The 23,602-nt window shown below is 38.1% G+C and overlaps 1 protein-coding gene across 5 annotated transcripts; it reads left to right on the top strand.

Moving 5' to 3' along the window:
* Positions 1–21,606, top strand: nrd1a (nardilysin a (N-arginine dibasic convertase)). Of its 5 annotated transcripts, XM_056743873.1 has the most exons (33): positions 1–111; positions 1,056–1,236; positions 3,718–3,983; positions 5,959–6,160; positions 6,443–6,695; positions 7,070–7,151; positions 7,261–7,414; positions 9,140–9,213; positions 9,297–9,392; positions 9,545–9,667; positions 9,752–9,809; positions 9,908–9,981; positions 10,944–11,013; positions 11,225–11,302; positions 11,383–11,503; positions 11,816–11,874; positions 11,975–12,029; positions 13,270–13,374; positions 13,498–13,621; positions 13,843–13,929; positions 15,052–15,171; positions 15,309–15,360; positions 15,516–15,666; positions 15,749–15,876; positions 15,965–16,127; positions 17,881–17,912; positions 17,994–18,132; positions 18,309–18,356; positions 18,751–18,803; positions 18,887–18,970; positions 19,244–19,451; positions 19,558–19,647; positions 20,759–21,606. In XM_056743873.1, exons 4-33 carry the CDS (start codon positions 5,976–5,978, stop codon positions 20,978–20,980), a joined length of 3,288 nt encoding a protein of 1,095 aa, XP_056599851.1. In that variant the 5' UTR covers positions 1–111; positions 1,056–1,236; positions 3,718–3,983; positions 5,959–5,975; the 3' UTR covers positions 20,981–21,606. The 5 variants fall into 5 exon arrangements, with proteins under 5 accessions (XP_056599851.1, XP_056599850.1, XP_056599852.1 ...); XM_056743872.1 differs by lacking the exons at positions 1–111; positions 1,056–1,236; positions 3,718–3,983 and adding an exon at positions 4,674–4,798 and having other exon boundaries at positions 5,859–6,160; XM_056743874.1 differs by lacking the exons at positions 1–111; positions 1,056–1,236; positions 3,718–3,983 and adding an exon at positions 4,706–4,798.
* The last annotated feature ends 1,996 nt before the right edge of the window (positions 21,607–23,602 follow it).

Consider the following 23,602-nt stretch of genomic DNA (forward strand, 5'->3'; position numbering starts at 1 on the left):
TATGCGCGAGATGATGCGAAGAGCGGCGCGCGCGCGACGTAAAGGGGCTTTTGATGTGCTTTGGACGTGTTTGAAAGATTTGGATTAAAATAGATAAATACACGAGTTGGGGTTTGTATACTATCTCTAATTTTCCGTTTTTCTTGTTTAGTATATCCACACACCCGCGTTGGTAAATAATACTAAACCTGTTCCCATGATGGCTCTCGTGTGACTTGTTCGTCGCGCCTTTTGGAATTAGGGCCCTAACAATTTGATGAAACCTTATTTTGGTTACCATGGAAACGTAGTGCCATCTGCTATTGCACAACAATGTGGTGCTTCATACATGGGTATGTTGCTTATTTTGGAACTGAGAATGAACAATGTTGACTTGATGCCCACGTCTGTTGATTTCTCGTACCACCGGTTAATGATGCTTGGAATCACCAGATAATTACTTTACGGCTATATGGTTGTCATTTGACAGTGATGTGCTTGAATGAACAATATCAGATCTTTGCGGATACGCTGGCCTTGAGATGCTTCGTATAAACCCAAGAGATTTAATGTTTCATCACTTCAAAGCTTAAATCATTACGATTAAAACCAAATCAAAGGACCAGTACACAAATACCAACCACTAAATTCCTCACATGCGTCCAGTTAATTGTGAACGCACATACTTTGTTTCCTTTGATGGGTTTCTCACAGGTGACCGAGAGTCTAAAGCTAGTTAATACTCCGTCTCAGCAGCTCTCTGCGCCTTTGAGCATTAAAGCATTTTCCTGAAGATCCGAGAAAAAAAATCTTCAATGCCGTCACACAGATCAGTGCTACAGATCTGAACATGTTCCAGTGAATTAGCCAGTGACAGCGGCTTCTCTTCTCTTCTAAAGCCTGTTAAAGGTCATTACAGCACTTTCTGCTTCAAACCGGTGCAGGAGTATTTAACAAAGAAACAGCCCTTTGAAGGCAACAAACCGAAAAATACATGCGACAAATTAGAAAGAGAATGATACCAGATGGCTTTTCTGTTCGTTTTTGTTTATGAGATCTTCTCTTTGTTTCTACAGCCATCGCGGTGTGAGGTGATGGAGGGCACGATGATTGACAGGATGGTAATGGGGTCCAGAAAGCAGACCATCTCTGAAAACCAATGCCAAAATCCGACCCGATGCGTCATTCAACTGCCCTCGAAGGAACAATTTCTCCGTTCTTAATAACACCTTTTCACACCGTGATCAATTTAAGGAGGTAATAGTATGTAATTGATATTACGACAAAAGATTAGCTTTGTCTGAGGAATGATTATATTAAGGATTTACATGATTTTCAGCACCTCTGAATAATTAACAAATCACTTCGAGCACTTTCGTTCAATTATAAAGCCTTCTCGCAACCAACACAAATAGAGTTTGACCGAACCAAGCGTCTCAACAACTGGACAATCACAATTAGGGGTGTCATTTCTCCAGAAGGCCAGATGTAATGGGGGTCGGACCGTGTAGCCCGAAGCTGGTCATTAGTTACCCAGCTGTAACAATGGGAAGATGAAGGGCGAATAACACTGAGGAGATGGGTGGGAGGGGTGGTCTCTGAATCCACAGGTGCTGTCTGGAATACCACAGAGCGATGACCCTTCTCCCTGTGGAAATGGACCTACAGCCGGCCTAGAGCGATATCCAATGTTAAGCTAATTAAACTATCCGCCATTTTAATAAGAATATAAATCAGTTGCCATGGGAACCTGGCCTTTGGTGTCCCCGTGTAAACTCCTGATAGATTGTGTGGCGCTATTTGAGAAACACAACAGCAGCCACACGAGCACTCAAATGTATGCAGAGTTAATATTTAGACATTATTTTTATGGTTGGCAAATGATCTTTGATGGATCAACATTGCACTGTATCTGCTTTTTTGAATAACAAGACATTTTAAAGGTGACACTAGCGTTTATAACAAACAGAGCATTCCTATTGGTCGTTCAAAGAGATAAAACCGCCCTTCCACTCTGTCATTGGTTGATTCAATGTTGCTATGTCAGGTAGTATGTGCTTCTTTCTTTCTTGCTTGCTATATTGCTAATGTAAAAACTGTCATTTGCGTTCAGTGGAATATCGTTTATTAACCTTAACACTAAAAAGCGTGCACTTAAAAAAGCTTAAAGTGCTTTTTAGTTTGTGATTTGTATGCAATTTTAATTCCTTTAAAAACAATGCTCACAAACCAAACCCAAAAATCTAGTGACACAGCATTTTGCATAACAAGAGGAAAACTCGGAGGGAAATCACCTCTTATCGTGTGAAGCATCATACTTGAAATCCAACAAGATTACATCAATGCAGCCGCAGCAAATGAAGCAGAAAACAGGCCGTGGCGAGAGCTCCCCCTACTGGAGAGAGTCGCTACTGCTGAACGTTGAGTTGGGCACGTAACATCCAACGAGCCGATTATGTCTATTCAGAGAGCTTTCGGGTCGTAAAATAATGAAACAGTGAACCAAATTACTTCTCCCAGGATGACATCCCGTTCAAAACATAATTTTCAAATCGCCCATCCACAGCACCTTACAGTAGACTACTAAATATACATGCATTACTGCAATAAACAAATAAGGTTTATTTACAACTGCAGCAATGATCTAAAAGATGCATAAGAAAATATTGCATAAGCTATTTTCAACTCATAAATTGAGAGTCTTATAATTACATTCAGCTCACCAGTATATCCATCCACTGGTTGTCATGGAGGCAGCATTTATCAGCCTCTTTTCACGGGGTACCTATAGGTAATTAAATGGCAAGGAATGAAGGTTCAAAAGAACTCTTAAGCTGTGCTGTGAGATGCTGTCACATTAGTGGACTACATGTTCTCTATAATCAAAGTCTGTCTACTCGCCCAAGACGTATTGAAGCCTATTTAAACTTGTACAATAGTATCTGGTCAACAGAACTGAATTGCGGCTTTTGAATTATTATAATGAAAATGTGTTTTAACAGTATGTGTCCGAATGATTTAATTACATTACATGATGGTTTGGTTTAAGGATGTATAGCATACCTGCCTCACTGCTTTTGTAAAGAACTTGAATGTGTCAGGAGGACGTTTATGTCCTTCAGCTTTGATTCCTGTATATACCAAGATGATTAAACAAGAATCCATCATGAACAAGTCTGCACATCTTCTCAGTCTCATTCAGGATCTTTTATCTCGGAGCAATATACATGTATGATACCAGATTACCTACGGTTGAAAAATATGAATTTCTTGCTGTATTTTACAGTGTTTGACTGTATTTCGAAAATATACAGCAAAAAATTTAATCTTGTTAAAAACAGAAATTTTCTGGAAGCTAGGTCGCCAGAAATAAACTAAAATATTGGGTTTTCCCTGTAAAATTAAGTTTTTCACGTTTTTGGTGTAAATTTATGGTCTGTTAAACATAGAAAACTGTAAAAAAGCAGTAAAATTACGTTTTTACAAAACATTTTTTTAATTGTCTAATTTTAGCATTCATTTATTTTAATGTATTTTAAATTCTTATGACCACATGTAATACTGCTGAAAAAAAGTATATTGCGGAAACTTTATCAACCCTAAAAGCACTTTTAAATGGAAACCATGACGAAACATACACAACACCTAAAATAAGATTTGCTGATTTTCATAAATCTGAAAAAAGAGTTTCAAAAGTATTTCTACAAGGAAGTTCAATGCTGTTGCTTCTCTTTTCAGGATAGGTTCTGCAAAGATGACTTTAAGAGCACACAGCACAACATTTCCAGTGTCCCTAATCTGAGACATCCAGAAAACTTTCTGGAACATTTTAAAGACAATGGTTTGGGACTGGTTTGAGTGTCATCTACAGAAATCAACATTACCAAGTTTATCAGAACATGTTGCAGCAGAGTTTAAGGCCATCTGTGCACCAATTTAAACTGAACAGAAGTTGGACGATGCAACAACAACCCAAAGCAGAGAAGTAAATCACCAGAAACTGAGTAAGTGGCCCAGTTAAAGGCAATGTTCACCCAAAAATAAAAAAAAATCTATCATCATTTACCCACCCCCTCCTGTTTAGACTTTTCCTTTGCTGAACACAAAGTAAGATATTTGGAAGAATGTCAGTAACCAAGCATTCCCCCATCCATAAATACTATGGGACTCAATGGGGGATGAGATCTGTTTGGTTACTGACATTCTTCCAAATATCTTCCCTTGTATTAAGCAGAACATAGACCTTTACACAGTTTTGGAGGGTGAGTCAATCATTTTTGTTGTGATCTATTCCTTTAAGTCTGATTTGGCGTGATTCACACCAATGACCACAAGCCACCGCTGAACCAAAATACCTGTAAAAAGAGGAACAAGGGGAAATAACACCTGACCATTGGACAATATTAAAAAAATAAAAAACTGTCATTTAATAATTTCATTTCGTCATTTACATTGTGATCAGATAATAAATGTGTGCCTAATATTGTCAGTAACTGGATAATCCCCCAACATTAATTGTATTTGCATTTATTAAAAGACAGACAGCTAATAAAGATGATATTTAATTTAGTATGTGGCGGTGCATCTGGTGGTAAAAAGCCTTACGTGAGCCTCACAAACCAGAACATCCTCATGTGAATTAATAAAACTGCAATAACTATTGAAAATTGTTCCGTTGAAACTTTGACCAATCGGAAAGCCTCGCTTTACTACGTCAATCTCTTCTGACGAATCAGGACTCTTCTTGTTGTGTCGACGCAACCTACCGGTGACAGGCTCGGTGCTGTTAGGTTAGGTTGACCCATCGTCAGGAGAGGAGGTATGAGCTTGTGGATGAAACTTAACTAACTTTGTGAAATAACAATAACCGAACGGTGTCGTGCTTAGAGTCTTTAAAACGGATTGTCTAAATCTGTCAGTTAAAGTAGTTTGGATCACATTAACTGTATCGACCGGAAGTGCTAATGAAACTGTAACGTTAGCTACTGTGTGTTAGCACCGTTGTAGCACAGGCAGTGATGCTGGTGATGAAACGTGTTTGTGTACATTTCGGATCGGATTTTAACGGGATTCATGTTTTAGTTTTTGACTCTTGGATGAGGGAATTTAAGCATGTAGTAGATCCTTAGGAAATGAACCGTGGTCTTATCATTGTTTATTTTGGTATGTTCAATTTTAGTGTATAGTTGTAGCTGATTTGGCGGATTCATTACTAACTTTACATAGTTTAACTACAAATATTACAGTCAGGTCGTTATTAGTAAATTTGCGGTTGCTGTGGTTTTAACTATTAATGCCTATGTTTACTTTTTATGAGGGAAGCACCATAAATATGTTATTTATATGATAGTATATTTGAATTATATACAGCAAAGATTCTGTGTAATTACAGTCAAAATATCAAGTTAAAAAGTCAGAAACTTCCTATCAAAACTCTTATCAAGCGATCTTCTCTTGTACCGGAAATTGCGGTCGGTTTTACTGCCGTATTGAGGTTATGCGTCACGTCACATCCTTTTTGGGCGTGGCTTCCGTTTTCCTGCAAATTGATTGGATGTGTAAAAGGCCATTTTGAAATGGAACTTGCAGCCGACTGACAGTTGAAGGGGAGGAGTTCACGGATGCTCCGCCCAAGCCGTCTAGTTTACATCATTTGAGATGGATAGTCGTTTCAGGGCGGAAGCGCATTTTCAGATTTTAATTGAAGATTATGAGGGTACATGAATTTTAAAAAGAAAACGACCCACAATGATAAGCTATTTACTATAAACGCTGCAATATTTCGTGAAAAAATAAGAATTGTCATTTATAATTTCAATGGGACTTTAAATGTAAGGTGCCCTCTATTGAGATACTAATATACATGTCATTTTTTCTAGATCAAAAGAAAGGTCAGTATTGCTCTGATTAAGGCGACGCGAACGATTTCCCTGTTTTGCGGCAGGATTTTAACTCGTCCCGTTCACTTCAACTCCATAGCTAAAGCTTTGCTGAAGATGCCCCAGACAAACAAGTTTAAGTGTGCCGCCGCCAGCTGCTCTACGCAGTCTGCTCCTCCAGACAGAGGGGAACCACCGCAAGAGGTCAGAGACCCCAACGAACCTCCTGGAGACGGTGGTGGTGATGACAACCAAGGAGACCCTCACATGATCAAATCCCCAAGTGATCCCAAGCAGTACCGGTAAAGTCGACACGCAGTCACAGATGGCCCTTACAACCTAACACTTGAAAGTCTAGACTTGAGTAGTGTCTATTGGTAAAAAATATAGAGTGACGCTTTTTAAAGCGATTTATTTTACATGATAAATAATATGTTGACGCTGCATGAAGGGAATCAATATATACACCGAGATTACACTTACAAGCTCATTTTTCATTTGTGAGTGTGAAACATAACACCACATATGTTTTAAAACAGATCGGCTAACATGACATTTTCACTTTTATTTCTTCTCGCTCCCAGATACATTGAGCTGAGTAACGGGTTGAGGGCTCTCCTGATCTCTGATTTGAGTGGATTAGATGGGAAAGCTGAAGACGAGGAGGAGGAGGATTCCGAGGAGGAGGAGGTGGAAGAGGAGAGAGAAGAGGAGGAGGGAGACTCAGGGGAGGGAACTGATGAAGAGTCTGAGGAGGAGGGAGACAGTCAGGACAGTGACTTTGAGGAACTGGATGAGGACAATGACAGGAAGAAAAGAAGGGGATCGGAAAAGCAGGTGTGTATGTTTGTATAAGATCTTGTACTTTCGTTAATTATTCTGTAGTGTGCTCTTATGTCTGTTATTCTTTTTATAAATTGTGAAAAAAAGTGCAAAGGAATATTTGAATTAAATAGAAAATGAAGATTAACAGGTGATTTGTTGTCTGTTAAATCCTAGTACTGACCTACAACGTATAAAAAACTATTATATACATTTTTTTTCATTTTTTTTCTTATAAATGTTCCATTTATTTTCTGTGAAACACTTTTTAAATGACACTTTGATTAGAAAGTCTTGTCACAATCTCCGGTTCCTATACCAAAATGTAGACTCAATGCAAAGTTGTATATAGGTTTGAGCTCTGATTAACCATGTTTTTATTTTCACAGTCTGCAGCGGCTCTTTGTATTGGCGTAGGGAGTTTCAGTGACCCGAATGATCTTCCCGGCCTTGCGCACTTTTTGGAGCACAGTAAGTCACACCTGCATGTGTTCACACTTTTTAGGCCATTCATACAATCCGAAGTGTCTCTTTCCCACACCTGCGTCCCCTGACTGTGTCACTGTCTTTATTGTCGCAGTGGTGTTCATGGGCAGTGAAAAGTACCCGTCTGAGAACGGCTTTGATGCCTTCCTCAAAAAGCACGGCGGCAGCGATAACGCTTCCACGGATTGTGAGAGAACCATTTTCCAGTTTGATGTGCAGAATAAGCGCTTCAAAGAGGCTCTTGACAGGTGAAGTAGCTGTAAAGTTTTGATCGTCGCATCACCTCTTATCTTGATGGCTCTTTTGTCTCATGTTGAGATGGAGCGAGTGCAGTTGTAATAATTCACAGTGCTTCACTTTGGACTATTTTCATAAATGCTGTAAAATGGAATAAATATTATGCGCATGTCTTAAAATGAAAACCGTAGTTACACAATTTTGTTCCAAATCCATAAGATTTTCTTTTGTTCCTGTTGCAAAAGAGGTGGAATTTAAGAGGGTCCTAAGTCACTCTTTATAAGTATTGCATCTCTTTTCCGTACAGTGAAATTGAATGGTGACTGAGAGTGCTGAAAGCGTTATCAAACCGATCTGCGGATCAGGAAAAACAAATAAAAATTGTGCTATGCATGCCAGACCAGTGGATGGCGATGTTGCGCTGTAAAGAAACGCTACGTACCTAAACACAAAACCATACCCGGTTTTAAAGGAGTACTTCACTTTTCTTGGAAATAGCCTCATTCTCCAACTCCCCCAGAGCTAATATGTAGAGGTTTACTGTTTTGGGATCTATTTAGCCAATCTCTGAGTCTGACGATTAGGAACTAAACTCCCATTCCAGCGTAATAATCAAGGAAGTTTGCTGCCATAACATGGCCCCAGCAGGCGCAGTGATATCATCCATTGCATGTGCAAACTTCCCCGATTATTACGCCGGGATTGGAGTATAGTTCCTAATCATATCGCCCTAGAAAATCGCAACTTTACATTTTTCGCCGGTCTTTGCACATGAAGTACAGAAGAGTCAAGTTTTAAATAGGAAGACTATCGAAACTCTTTGGTCATTTTTGAACGCGATGCTACTGGTCTAATTTGATTCGATGATCTATGCTAGGTGGAGTGAAAAACTGGAGTGTTCCTTTAAGCTTAAAGCACTTTTGTGTATGTGTGTTTATAGTTTGTTTATATAAATACTATGTTTCCGCTGGTCGTAGTGGTGCAGTAAATCTACTTTTCGCTAGAGAAATGATAATAATAAGTATTTCACGGATGCCGGAATTATTGTTTAGGCCAGCGATTCCAAAACGATTTCATTCCAGGACCCACCAAGACAGGTATAATCTATCTCGAGACCCACCAAAATATTTTTAAATGGAAATATGGGGAGAAATTTCACACTAATTCTCTATAAGCAGAAGAGTTTTTATTTTCCCTAAATAGAATAAATGAAATTTAAGCTGCAATTCCAAACTATCTTATAATAAAAAATCAAAGCTAGTGTTGCCAGTCATTAATTGGTCTAAACTGCTTTTTTGTGCGTCATTCAAAAGCCAAGTGACTTTCCACGACCCACCTCATGCCACAGTGCGACCCCTGGTTTAAGGAATCCTGCAGATGTCTACTGACTGACGCATGTGTATGACGTCATAGTTTTTGGAAAACGCTGCCTCAGATTTGACACTGGACAATAATGCTACCGTTTTCAAAAATGTGCGTTTTCAGTACCCCAAAACGCTGTTGTCTTGTCAATAAATAGCTAAAACACACAAAAATATTTCTGTTTTAAGTTGAAAACCGTGCAAACGTACTATGTGCAAGTCACTGTTCATTGGAAAACATATTTTGTGTTTGTGCCTTTAAAAGAAAGAGTCATATTGGTCTGGAACAACATTAGGCTTGGAAAATGATGACTGAATTTTTCTTGTTTTTGAATACATACCTTTATCAGACTGTGATTTTCATTTGTGTCTCAGATGGGCTCAGTTTTTCATCTGTCCTCTCATGATCGAAGACGCTGTCGACCGAGAGGTTGAAGCTGTGGACAGTGGTGAGCGAAGCGTCATAATTGATTTTTTTCAACTAATATTTTAAGGCCAACAGAATATTCGAAACGCAATTTTTTCGTTGCAGAATATCAGCTAGCTAAGCCTTCAGACTCTCATCGCAAGGAAATGCTCTTTGGCAGCCTAGCGAAGCCCGACCATCCCATGAGCAAGTTCTGCTGGGGTAAGTCAAATATTTCACAGTCTCCGAGTTACAAAGCTGCTTTAAATTTATTGAGCCATCCTCTTTGATTTGTTTCCGAGCATCGGTTACTTTTTACCGACAGGTCCCAGATTTATTTCAGCTTTTTAAGCGTTTTCGTGATTGTGTTTAAGGAAATGCACAGACGCTGAAGAGCGAGCCTAAGGAAAAGAACATCAACGTGTACACGCGGCTCCGCGAGTTTTGGAAGAGGTACTACTCTGCCCACTATATGACCTTAGCTGTACAGTCTAAAGGTACGTACTGGATGAGGAGTTTGGCGTAGACGTGAGATTGTTATTAAGATGATGTTGACGTCACCTCTGGTTTCATGTTTGTAGAAAAACTTGACACTCTTGAGGAATGGGTGCGGGAAATCTTCAGCCAGATACCCAACAAGTAAGAGACACCCAGTGCTATTGTAACCATGGTAGCTTACAGAATTATTCTATAAAATACAATTGATTTGCTTAAACATTTCTTTTTGATGCTTTCAGTGGTCAGCCGAAGCCTGATTTTTCAGATCGACCGGATCCTTTTGACACACCTGCCTTTAACAAACTTTACAGAGGTACTGTGATATCTCAAATTCAAAGTGATGTACCTTAACTATTAGGGGTGTAACAATATTTCGAAATATTATATGTCGCAATACAAAAGCATTTAGATATGTATCTTAGACCATGGCACTTTATTTTCTATATGAAATAATGTTTTCATATTTTTGTTTTGACATTTTGATTTATTTTCAGTGACAGATCTATTCCGTTGTTTAGTTTATTTAAAATGGTTTAATTAAACAGTTTTAATACAGTGTCAATTCTTCAACAAAATAACAAATTTAACTAAAATATAATATCTGTTATTTTCATATTTATTTATTTTTTACTAATATCGTGACACAATAGTAATTAAACCCACTGCTTGTGTATGTACAGTTAAAGAAATAGTTCACTCAAAAATTTAAGTTCTCTTTTAGTTATTCTCAAGATATCTAGACTCTGTTTCTTTGTATCTTCATCTAAAAAAAAATGAAAATAATCGATGTAAAAGTATAAAAAAAAAATATATCATTCTATAGATAGGTAACAAAATCTTGAAGCTTATACATCCGTCATTAAAGTAACCCAAATGTCTCTAGTATATCAATAAATGTCTTTTGAAGCGAAACGATATATTTGTGAGGAAAATAACCTATTCATATTTTAAGCTTATTTTATGAAATAACAAGCAATATAATAAAATAGGTCAACATATTGATAACTTCAAAGCTTGGTGCCAAAATGCACCAACAGTGGGTGCACAATATCTGCCTTATGGTTGGTCAGGTCGCCTGTCAATCAAACTCAAGCAGAAGGGTCGTATTGCTTTAAACTCCAACATATTTTGACCTAAACTTGTATATAAAATGACAATATTTGTGGTGAAAAAATGAAGACATCTAGGAGAATTTTGGGGTTAACTCCGTTAATGAATCATGATCCATCCTTGCAAGTGTTGATGTACTATAACATGCTTTTTGGTTTGTTTCAGTGGTGCCTGTCAGGAAAGTTCATGCCCTCACCATCACCTGGGCGCTCCCCCCTCAAGAGAAGCTCTACAGGTAAATGTTTTATTTAAATGTCAACCTTGAACACGCTGTGATACCCCCATAGGGGTTTTGGTAAATAACTGGAGATGAAGCTACAAAATAACTTTTTGAAAGAGAGCTGTGTAGTTCTTATGCATCGATTGAGTTTACCATGGTCTGCTTGTATTGAATTGTCCCAGCTTGAATTTATTTCCAAAATAATGTTCTCTTGATCCGTTTTCAGGGTAAAACCTCTTCATTACATCGCCTGGCTGATCGGTCACGAGGGAGCCGGTAGCATCTTGTCAGTTCTCAGGAGGAAGTAAGTGACTTCTCTGATGGTTTGTTTATTTGAGCAGTTTCACTTCCCTTGAGTGTTAACATCTGAATCTCTTTGTATAGATGCTGGGCTTTGGCGTTGTTCGGTGGAAACAGCGAAACTGGTTTTGATCAGAACACCACCTACTCAATTTTCAGCATCTCCATCACTCTGACCGATGAAGGCTATCAGAACTTCTGCGAGGTCTGCGATACTCATCACACTTGTCTCGCGCTTATGTGATACTGTTGCCAAACGTGTCAGAAAACATCAACTAGACTCGCCGGCGTCCTTAAGACATGATATTCTTTCACACTTAATGTCATTAGAGAAATACAGGGCGAAGGCTTAGAGACGAACAGCTTTGGTGGATGTGTGTAAAATAGGATTACAAAGCCTTTGAGGCGCAAACACATTCTTTACCATCGTAAATTACGACAGACACAATGGCTTTAATGTATGCTGCCTCTGAGAACGAATGCATCTGTGATAATACGGCTGGCTTTTTTTATTCAGGTTGCTCATCTGGTCTTCCAGTACTTAAAAATGCTTCAAACCCTCGGGCCACAACAAAGGTAGACCCGTCTTGTGTACTGAACAGTTTGAAGATCTTTTGCATGCACAGCACTGAATATTTCGCCTTGTATGATCTTAAGATAAACTTTTCTTCTGCAGAATATATGAGGAAATTCAGAAGATAGAGGCCAATGAGTTTCATTATCAGGAACAGGTAAGGATTACAATCCTGTTTTTGTTACAACTTTCATATAAAATCAACATTATGTACACCGTAAAAAATGATTTGTTATTTTTACTTAAGTTTGCTAAGAATATAACACATATTTTACGTATTTGTAAGGCTTATTTTTATGGTAATATTCATGAATAAATCAAGTTAAATGATCAGAATTAAAGGTGCAGTATGTAACAAATAGCAGAAAAATATCCTAAAACATATAAAAACAAAATATATTTTGTTCATCTGAGTATTTACAGTATCTCAAATGTTTCCAACTACTTGTGAAACGTGAGAAAATCGCCATTCTAAACAGCGGCACGGGGCTGTGCATTCGCCAGTCAATGTCGTCATATCCGTGTTCCCCTTTGTCACCGCCTTTACTGACGTAGAAACCGCATGAAAAGAGTGTCGTGGACAAATCTGGAAGTAGTGGCTAGCAAGCCACTAACTTGTTTCGATCAGTCACTTATTTATGTACCACAATTACTCGCAACAGTTATAAAACTTAACCTCATAGGCTAACATGATTTCTTATTCCCGTCTGATTGATGGCCATCAGCGGTGGAGTTAAGGACAACAGATCCCATCATTCCATGCTCCTTCACAGCATCATCGAGCTACGCCATTGTTGTTGTTTTGATCGTGTGCCCTCTAGAGGCGTTTTTTTTTTACAAACTGCACCTTTAAGGAAACACACGTCCCATTATAAACTTACATAAACCATTGGAGTTTTTGTTGTTCTTGAATTCACTCAACAATTTGTTCGTTTTGAATTTAGACTAGAATTGTTTACTCAATTCAGTTCATTAAATCTACTATTACATTTTTACACTCTATTGTTCATATAATAATAATATATTATGCCCAATAAAACACACCCATCCACTGATCATCCATCCATCATTAAAGTATTGAACTTGACTCAATAATATATATTATATTTTATTAAAGTTTTTGTGAAATAATACTCGACCGGTCATAATTTCACATATAAATTTCCCTGTTTTTTAATCTATTCTGATTTGAACTCAATTTTAAGCTGCATCGAAACAACACAAATTTTGGAAAGTGCTCTAGAAATATATTGAATTAAGTGCTGTACACAGTTGTCAGACAGTGAGTGATTTCTCCAGCCCCACAGAACATTCTCGACTACAAAAACCAATCTGATGAAGGGTAGGTAATAAGTGCTTGTTTAAACTGAAATAGCACCTTTGTGTTTTTTCGACAGACTGATCCCATTGAATATGTGGAGAACATCTGTGAAAACATGCAGCTGTTCCCGAAACAGGACTTATTAACAGGAGACCAGCTTATGTTTGAGTACAAACCAGAGGTCAGTCCCATCACACACACCGTCGATTTACAGGCTTCATCCAGATGTATTTTTCACAGCTGAATAAAAAGAGGAAATCTTCTTCGTATATTTACTCCATTATATGTTGTTTTCTCTTCTTAGTTGATCTCTGCTGCATTGAACCTCCTCACACCAGAGAAGGCCAACCTGCTCCTTTTGTCCCCCGAGCATGAAGGCCAGTGCCCACTCCGAGAAAAATGGTTTGGGACTCAATACACGGTTGAAGGTTTGTGGACCATTTCGATTTTGTACGCATAGCAATGATCAGGATAAAAAACATGTTTTTTTAATAGTGATCGCTGACCTGCTTATAGATGTTGACCGAATCTGTGTGGATCGCACAGGTTTGTTTAGTCTGGGTTGATGTTTTGAGTTTGTAAAGGACTGTTCTGTACGAGATGTGAGAGCGACACAATTGTTTGAAGCAAATCTTTGTTTGCCCTACAGACATACAGCAGCCCTGGAAAGAGCTCTGGGCTGGAGATTTTGATTTAAACCCAAGCCTTCACCTCCCTGTTGAGAACAAATTCATCGGTGCGTATCTCTGAATGCCGCGTTTGCCAAACAGGAAAACATTGTGAGAAATGCTGAATTCAAGGTGCAATCCAGAACACTTGGTTCTCTATTGCCATCTCTGATTAAAACGCTACGGCCAGAGGTTATTTTACTTGGAGGTTAATAAAACTAGGGCTGTCGAATGACTAATCACGATTAATCGATAATCAAAATAAAAGTTTGTGTTTACATAATATTTGTCTGTGAACTGTTGATAATAATTTTGTATTTATAAGCACATTCAAATATATGCATATAGAAAAAGAAAAATATTAAAATGAACAAACATTAACACTAAATATTTATACATGTGTTTATAAATACAAAATTAATATCCACACTAGACAGAAATATATTATGGCATATTATATTATAAGATTTTGACAGCCCTTAAAAAAACTGACATTTCCTGCAAAATCAAAGGTCAGGACAGGTTAAATGAAACGTCAGTATTATAAGGGATAGTTCACCACAAAAAGAAAATTCTGTTCTGATTTACTCGCCATCAGGTTGTTCCAAACCTGCATAAATTACTTTGTTCATTTGAACACAAAGATATTTGGAAAAATGTGAGCAAAAACAATTGTTTTTCCTGTTGAACATAAAAGAAGATATTTTAGAATGTAGAACAGCAGTCCTGAGGCACCATTGAATACCATTGATTTTTTGTTTGACTATGGTAGTCAATGATGTCCTAGAAATGTCAGTTGCTAACACTTTTCCGAGTATCTTTCTTTGTGTTGATCAGAACAAAGACACACAAGTTTTTCCAAACCTGTAAACATGTAATCATGACCCATTTTTGGGTGAACTGTCCCTTTAAGATTCAGGGTAGGGTAGTTGTAGTTGTAAGCAGTAATGTTTATATTTAATCACAAAAAGTTTTGGATTGCAGCTTTAAATGTATATTAAAGTGCAACGATAAAGTAAAAAAAAACAAGGCATACTTCAAGTAAATTATTAAGATTGTTAGGTTAAGATAAATGAAAGGCCATTCTTTAATGTTTTCCTTTTGTCGTGGACATCAAAGGGTTTATTTTTATTAATTTATTTGTTAATAATCCAAATCTGCTTTGAACTTAATCTTTTTTCTCTCTTCAGCTACTGATTTCGCCCTCAAAATATCTGACTGTCCAGACACAGAGTTCCCCGTCAAGATTATGAACAATGACCGAGGCTGTCTGTGGTACAAGAGAGACAACAAGTTTAAGATCCCCAAAGGTGTGTTTGAGTCAAAACCGGTCCCGTATCTGATGTTTACGCTGAGAACATTCACCGTAGAGCGTATCTTGTCTTTTAAGTGTCTCGCCGACCTTTGATTTCTCTGCTTCATTTCATATTTCTCTCTCTTTCTCCAGCGTATGTGCGGTTCCACCTCATATCACCCGTGGTTCAGAAGTCTCCTAAAAAGTAAGCCGAAGGTCACATGCAAGCCTTCAGTTATTTATGAGCGGATATTGTATCCACGGCAACCCCATCTAGTCATTAATGTGTCCTTTTGAAATCATTTCACGCTTTTTATTCTCGCTCATCCGGTTACTCTTCTTTCTGTCCTCTTCGCTCAGCCTGGTGCTTTTTGACATCTTTGTGAATATCCTGGTCCACAACCTGGCAGAACCGGCTTACGAGGCGGATGTGGCTCAGCTGGAGTATAAACTGGTGCCCGGAGAGCACGGCTTGGTCATCAAGGTCAAGGGCTTTAACCACAAACTCCCTGTAAGTACCATGCGCGACATCTGATGAAATAAAACCATCGCTTCCGATATTTCTTCAACACTGTCGTTTTCTCTCCTTTCAGTTGCTGTTCAACTTGATCGTGGATTATCTCGCCGATTTCTCCGCCACCTCAGACGTGTTCAGCATGTTTGCAGAGCAGCTAAAGAAAACCTATTTTAATATCCTGATTAAGCCCGAGAAGCTGGGAAAGTGCGTCGGATTGACATTTCTTTATGATGTCACATTGTTCCTCTCTTGGTATTCGGTCTGTCTTCATTGTTTCTTTGGTTTTCTCCAGGGACGTGAGGCTTTTGATTCTGGAGAACTTGCGCTGGTCGACCATTCAGAAGTATCAGGCCGTGGTTGATGGTCTCACTGTGGATGAGCTCATGGAGTTCGTGAGCAGCTTTAAGTCGGAGCTGTATGCCGAAGGTCTGGTGCAGGGAAACTTCACTAAAGTTGTGAGTTTTTTTCTGAGCTCTCGTACAATTTTTCCTTAAAAGTACAGTGCTCTAAATTTTTCCCGAAAGACACAGACGATCTATTGATGCTGCAGTAAATCTATCACTATGCAACCAAAAACGCACACTTTTGTATTTGCGATGAAGTCAAATTTAAATTGCATCAAGAAAACCAAAACCAAGAAAACAACACAAGTTGAACACGCATAAAAGATGAGATAAACCTTTAAGAGTACATAACTAGAGGTTTTTAAGGTCCTACTTTGGTTTACGAGTGTCAAACAAGTTTTTGTACATGGGTGTAAAACGCTATTATTTCATAATAATCTGCAGTTTTTATTACCTTACTTCTTGACTGACTCGTAAATGATTCGTTCCGCGATTTATATGTATAATCCCCTCCTCTCCGCTAGCCTAGTCTGATGTGATTGGTCGGATGGTCTAGTCTGCTGTGATTGGTCTACCGTGAATGAGGGGGAGAAGAGTGAAGTTTTTGTGTGCAGTCCTAGCGAAACGTAGGCGGGGACTTTATGTAGTGACGTAAATCTGCAATCGGTCGAGGGACGAATCGTTGCGTGATTTCTTCCAAGCCAATAACTTTATTATTCATTCACCTTCGGATTTACAATTTGACAGACTGCTTACTTTCAAACACGCCAACATTACTCACTGCATGAAATGTCATCATGATCTCATGTTATGTACTCTTTAAAAGTAATATGAAATAGAAAACGTGCTGGAAAAAGAAATGCATACACGCATATATAGGCAATGTATACATTGTACAATTCTCATGGTATTTATGTAAGTTTTACAGATGGGCTTGGGATACTCAAGATATATAATAAACGGGTCAAAGAGAACTTGCGATAATATCATGGGTTGCAGTTAGCATTCTTGGTTAAAATAGTTATGTCTCTATGGTTTTAATCTGACTAATATGTTAGAAGCAAAATGTAAGTTTAAAGCCTTAAATCTGATTAGGATGAGGAAGAAAGGAGATACTGCATTGTTACATTTATCTGAGTTATCTGGTTTATTTCTGGGTTCTTTGGCTAGTCACGATTATTAAATAATCATCTCATCGCGATTATTTGACATCATCGCAATTATTTCAGATAACGGCAATCATTGTGAATTCTTAGAAAACGAGGCGATCTGCAGTATCTGCTGCATTTTACATCCACCATCCTTGATCCTTGATTTTATTCAAATAACATTTCTCCATCATTTGAGATTTATCATTTTTTTTGTATTTTTTCTGTTGATTTTTGTTAAATCAGACTACACCATCCTCATATCTCAGTTTCAGTTTGAGTTCTTGTGACGGTCTTCTCTGTTATGCTCATAACGATAGTAAATATTATAATTTACAAAATTGACACATAATTGTCGGTTTTAAAAAGGGTCATATGACACGGCTAAAACAAATATTATCGTATGTTTTAGATGTGATTCAATTTGTATACACAATTTAAGGTTCAAAAACGCTGTATTTTCCTCATACCGTGCATGTTTGTATCTCCTCTTTGCTCCGCCTCTCTGAAACGAATTTGTACCTGATATCTCAATATCTTAATAATTTCTAAATCAGTTTATGGTCCTGAATCAGATAAAGAAAGGGAAAAGTACGTTTTTTATGCACCTGCCCAACCACTGATTTCTGTTTGTTTTATATTCAACCAAAATGTACAAGTTGCAGCTTTAAATAACGAAATATGTAAATGTTATTTCTCTTTCTCGTTGCCTGTAGGGATCTATGGAGTTTTTACGCTACGTCACAGAGTAAGTTTTCAGAAAAAGAGCTTTTTGTGTGTAGCTGTATTTAGAAAAAGTTCGTTTGTAATATTTTATGTTCCCTTTCAGCAAATTGCAGTTCAAGAAGTTGCCAGTAGAGGTCCCTGTCCTCTTCAGAGTAGTCGAGCTCCCACAGAAACATCATCTCTGCAAAGTCAAGTCTCTCAACAAGGGAGATGCTAACTCTGAGGTCACCGTGTATTACCAGGTAACACTAGTAGTCTTGAGGACTTTCTGTTCATTGTACTTCTTACTATCTATTTCATTGTTTTAGCCAAAGAAAACAAAACGTCTTATATGTGACCAGTCTGTAATAGCAATGCATTGTTATCTTCCACTGTCATCCATCTTATATCACATCTCTGTCCTTTCTATCGTTGTCAGTCCGGACTCAAGAACTTGCGTGAACACACTCTGATGGAGCTGCTGGTGGTGAGTAGGACTCTGTTTAGTTAGCATCATGTCACGGGGGACACCGTTTAAGCAGATCCTAGCTTAACTATATGGGTACAAAGCAAATAAGAAGAGGGGTTTCAAACAATGAATTCAGTCCTTCCTGCCAGTTTCTGAGAAAGTTCTTAGTTATTGCACTCCAGGGCGCTGAGCACACACATCTTCATGGCCGTGAGCTCAACTCATCCACTTTACTTTACACCAGAAGCTCACTTTGGATGCCGTCCAGTTCTCTGTCTTTCTCAGCAGTAACTTTAAAACACTGTGAAAAGTCGAGCTGGCCCTCAGTGTAAAATGTGACTCACTATAAAACCGCTCCATGACATACAGCGTTACGTTAGCCTTGCTTTAACCACTGGCTGTCGTGTTGCAGATGCACATGGAGGAACCGTGCTTCGACTTCCTCAGAACCAAAGAGACGCTCGGGTGAGTATTCGGCATTCGCTCTCAAGACATTATCTCTCTGCACTTGCTGTTTTTAATTACAGGTCCTCCATCTGTTTTCGCAGATATCACGTCTACCCCACCTGCAGGAACACGTCTGGCGTCCTTGGGTTCTCGGTCACCGTGGAGACTCAGGCCACGAAGTTCAAGTGAGCCGTCGCCATGTGTGCCTGTTGTTTGTGAACGATGTGACGTTTGCAGCTGTAGTCTCTTGACTTCCAAATCAGAATTAACCTTTAGCGCCGCCCCTGTCTCCGCTAAATTGTAGTGTTGCTTTGCTTGGATCTCATTATTTTTTAAGTGGTTTTACTGAATGATAAAGACCGTGCGACATCACTTGAGGAGTGCCGTGTTCTGTTCAGTGAGGATCTCTTAGTAGCATGTTTATTTATTTGTTTTTTTATTAACTTTCCTCATTCCAGCACTGAGCTGGTGGAGATGAAGATCGAGGAGTTCCTGGTAAGCTTCCGAGAGAAGATGAACAGCTTGAGCGACGAGGCTTTTAAGACACAGGTGACCGCTCTCGTCAAGCTGAAGAGTTGTGAGGACACTCATCTCGGCGAGGAGGTGGACCGGAACTGGACAGAGGTGGTCACGCAGCAATACGTCTTCGACAGACTCAGCAGAGAGGTGAGGACTCCTGTCATACCTGAGCAGGATCTGATTAGTTTCAAACATGTCAATGATGAATAGCAGGGAGATGCTTTGACGTTTTTCTTTTGTACTTGTACGACAGATCGATGCACTGAAGCTCATGACCAAAGCTGAACTTATTAACTGGTTTATGGAACACGGAGGTGAAGGAAGCAGGAAGCTCAGCGTGCATGTGAGTCACCAGCCGTTTGTTCATGTGACAGTACCGGTGAATGTAGTTACAGCACACGGTGGAGGCCTTACTTTACATTTTTATTCTTCGTCATTTTCTGATTTGAAAGGTTCATTCCAAGATGGCATTTCTTTCATAGTTCACTCACAGCTGTAGGACTCACTTGCTTCAGTAGTTTCTTCATGAAGTAATTTTTTTATTAAAACTGATGATATCTTATATAGGACTCAAAATGGGACACATGCATAAATAATACTGACTCAGTTAGTAAATGTCAGTAAATGAAATATGATGTTGTATATAACATACAGCCAGCATTTCAAGATCTATTGTGGTCATTCCAGTCTGTTGAATTTCAACCCAATCAAATCTGATTTTTGATATAAAGTCATCCAACAGCAATGTGAGAGACTGACAGCATGACAAGACACATGAAACTGATCAAAATCTAGGTTATCACATAAAAATAATGTTTGAACTTTTCCTAAAAGGTCATGTAGAACTTTTTCATGTAGAAATATGACTGTTATATTGCTTAAAAGTGAATTTGACGTTGTTGCAGTATTTGAGGTCTGAAAAAATACAGAGCATCTTTTTCTGGTATTTTCAGCCGTTTCTACGAAAATAAACCCAAACAAAAACATTTTTTTATTCGAAATTTGGGAGAAATATTGTTAGTTGAAAGAATGAGACAAAAAGGATAAATTAACCTGAATGGAAAATTTCTAAACGGTCTCTTCGTTTTTTTGTGGCTGTATGTAATATCTAATGTAAGTAAAATATTGCTTCATATTTTGAATTAATTTATATAAATTGAAATGAAAAACACTCAATTCAAATATACGGGATCACTTCAAATCGTCGCATCGTTTCTTGTGACCAGTCTTCATGTGTTTTGTCACAAGGGTGGGGTTGCCAGATTTGTGGAACAAAACTTGCTCAAAAACCCAAACTCAGAAATACCTGATATCCGATTAAAATGTGCAATGCCAATACAACCCACAAACAAAACCGGAGAAATTAATTACTGAGACATTTTTCCTCACACACTGTGAATATCAGTTTGGTGTTCGTTCTACACCAGTTGTAAGAAGAGGTGTTGTCTTCTCAGGTGGTTGGTTACGGGGTCGAGGAAAATGACCCTCCGACTGAGGAACAGCCGTGTGCTGGAGGAGAGGATGAGGAGAGCAGCAAGATGTCTCTGTACGGCGAGGTGTCCAAACTCACCTTCCTCCCGGCTTCTTCTCTACTGGCCTCCGCCACAACCATCACAGACATCCGGGTCTTCACTTCCACTCTCAACCTCTTCCCTTACCATAAGATTCTTAAATAAAGGCCCATCGTGGACTCGCTCTGCCTGCAGGCCCACCTCCATCTTTCTCCATCTCCTGTTTCTCAGTCGCATTTCAGCAAAGATGAGTGGGAGGGGCATGTCCCGATGCTCTTTATGAGTGTTTATATCCTGAGCCCTGCTGTTGGAATGATGACAGTGTGAATGTTGTGCGTGTGAGTGAGTGAGTTTCTTCCTGCGGGCATGGATGGGGCACAGGAGAAGAAGACCGCTTGTTATATCCCCGCCTGCCCGACGCGGACCTTTAGAACAGAACATGACTTTGAATCGTGTGTATTTTATCAATAGGACTGCAGTGTTACGTGGATACTTATAAATTCATAATGTTATGGCAGTGTGCTAAAATGTGCGACCGTATTTGAATGAGATGCAGTGAGAGAGACTACTGGACTGCTTTATTTGTGGTCAGCTGATGTCTGATGATGAGGAATTCTGATAGTGGCATTAGAGTCGAGAACGCATGAGAAAAATACTGTAACGCTGCGTCTCTTTCTGCTTCATTCTGCATTTCGCACAAACTCAACCTGTGATCTGAGAGATGCCTAATATCACTGCTTGATTTGAGTGTGCAAATCTATATTTATTAAAAGCACTGCTGATGGCTCGGATACGTTTTCATTTTCATACTTGTGTATTATTGTGTGCGATTCTTTATTGCACGTCAATTCTAAAGGAAAATGTTTTTCGTGTCTTGAATTACAGTGTCACATATTACTCTTGCATATTTAACCTTTTCCTCCAACCACCTTGTTTTAGTTATTGGAGTGTCTGTTAGTCCATATTTGTTTGATTTAATTGGCATCGGGGGAAATTGTTTTATATAAACACTATACATGTGTGACCCTGGACAACAGAACCGATCTTATAGGTCAATTTTTAGAAATTGAGATTTTTACATAATCCAAAAGCAGAATAAATAGGAGTTCTATTGATGTATGAGTTGCTAGAATATGATAATATATGGCTGAGATACAACCGTTTAAAACTCTAAATATTGAGAAAAGTACCTTTAAAGTTGTTAATCAGGGGCACTGTGGCTGCCATCCACTCAAAAAAAATGAAGTTTTTTTATATTTAAGGTAGGACATTTACAAAATATCTTCATAGAACGTCATCTTTACTTAATATCCTAATGATTTTTGGCATAAAAGAAAAATCGATAATTTTGACCCATACAAAGTATTTTTGTCTTTTACTAAAAGTGTCCCGTGCTACTAATGACTTGTGATCCAGGGTCACGTATAGATATGGACAAAGGTATAGGGAAGTCCCCTTCTAATGAACAGGTTTGACTTTAGTCATTTCCGTGAGTACAAATCTTAATGCTATGCTGAAGTATATAATGATATTCTTGGTGAAACTGTGCTTTTGATTTTATAGCAGAGCTGATTTCGTCTAGTGTGGAAGAACACACCGTCATCAGAACAGTAAAACTATTCCAAAAGTGATGCGACAAAGATGGAAATAAAATGATTTAATAGGACAAATGGTAAGATATAGCATTCATATTTTTGGAATATATCGTTCATTAGAACACTGTAAAAAGTGACTTTCTTAATATTTTGACTCGTTTTCCAGTACAAATATCTAAGAATTCTTTAATCAAGATGTATTTTCTTGATGAGCAAATTGACCATTTATGTTTTTAGAGAAACAATATGAAATGTAAGCAAATTTGTACTTAAAAAAGCCCCCCAAAAATGCCAATTACCTTTAATAGTAAGGTTACCTTTTTCTTGGTCACTAAATTCAAGATTATTTTCTAAAAACATGCAAAACAAATCTGCCAATGGGGTTAAGCACAAATTCTCTGCCATTTCATATTTTTTCTCTAAAAACGTGACTGATTTTCTTAGGTCTTTTTGATCATCAAGAAATCTTGATTCAAGAATTTCAATATAATTTTAAAAAATAGTTTTTATTGTGTTAGTTATGGCTGGAATACACAAGTATTTACACTTAAAAAATTTGAACTGATTTTTTTTGAACTAGACATCATACACTTGCAGACTTTCTGAATGTTTCAGATAGAATCACACTAACTGATGAAATCTGCAGACTGGCACAGAATTTCTGCAACAAGTCCAGACTGAGAATCTGGGCAAAATCTGAGCAAAAGTCTTGTAGTGTATTTTAGCCTTTAATTGTATTTTTTTTAAACCAAAGATAAGAGACGTTTCCTAAATTTGCCTAGTAGCATTTTACTTATTGAATTCCCCCAAAAGCAAAGCTTCAGAAGTGACAAAGTCATTAAACATCGACAACTAAAACTGAAAACTGTGATAAAAATCGGGCTTATATCATTCATTCTAGTATTCTAGATCTGAAAACATTGTATCCTTATTGTCCAGTTTATCCAAGAATATTTGTATCAGGAATTTTGGGAGAAATGTCGTCAGTAGCTCACAGAATGAAACCAATATGACCACGAACCTATAGTAAATAAAAAAATTGAAGGGGTAATTTCATGTAAATATCAACCTTAAGATGGAAAATTCAAGGTTTTAACCATACTGACAGGTCAGATGTCAACACTTGATAGTTTAAACACCCATGTGAAAGATTTTTAGCACTTTTTCTTCATAGTCCGGTTAGTGAATTGAA

Source organism: Triplophysa dalaica, chromosome 3, assembly GCF_015846415.1.
Source record: "Triplophysa dalaica isolate WHDGS20190420 chromosome 3, ASM1584641v1, whole genome shotgun sequence".
NCBI lineage: Eukaryota > Metazoa > Chordata > Actinopteri > Cypriniformes > Nemacheilidae > Triplophysa > Triplophysa dalaica.

Coding starts and splice junctions, on each gene's coding strand:
- nrd1a (XM_056743873.1), top strand. CDS start 5,976: ATGCCCCAGACAAACAAGTTTAAGTGTGCCGCCGCCAGCTGCTCTACG. Junction 6,161..6,442: donor AGTGATCCCAAGCAGTACCG/GTAAAGTCGACA, acceptor TCTCGCTCCCAG/ATACATTGAGCTGAGTAACG. Junction 13,930..15,051: donor TGTTGAGAACAAATTCATCG/GTGCGTATCTCT, acceptor TTCTCTCTTCAG/CTACTGATTTCGCCCTCAAA.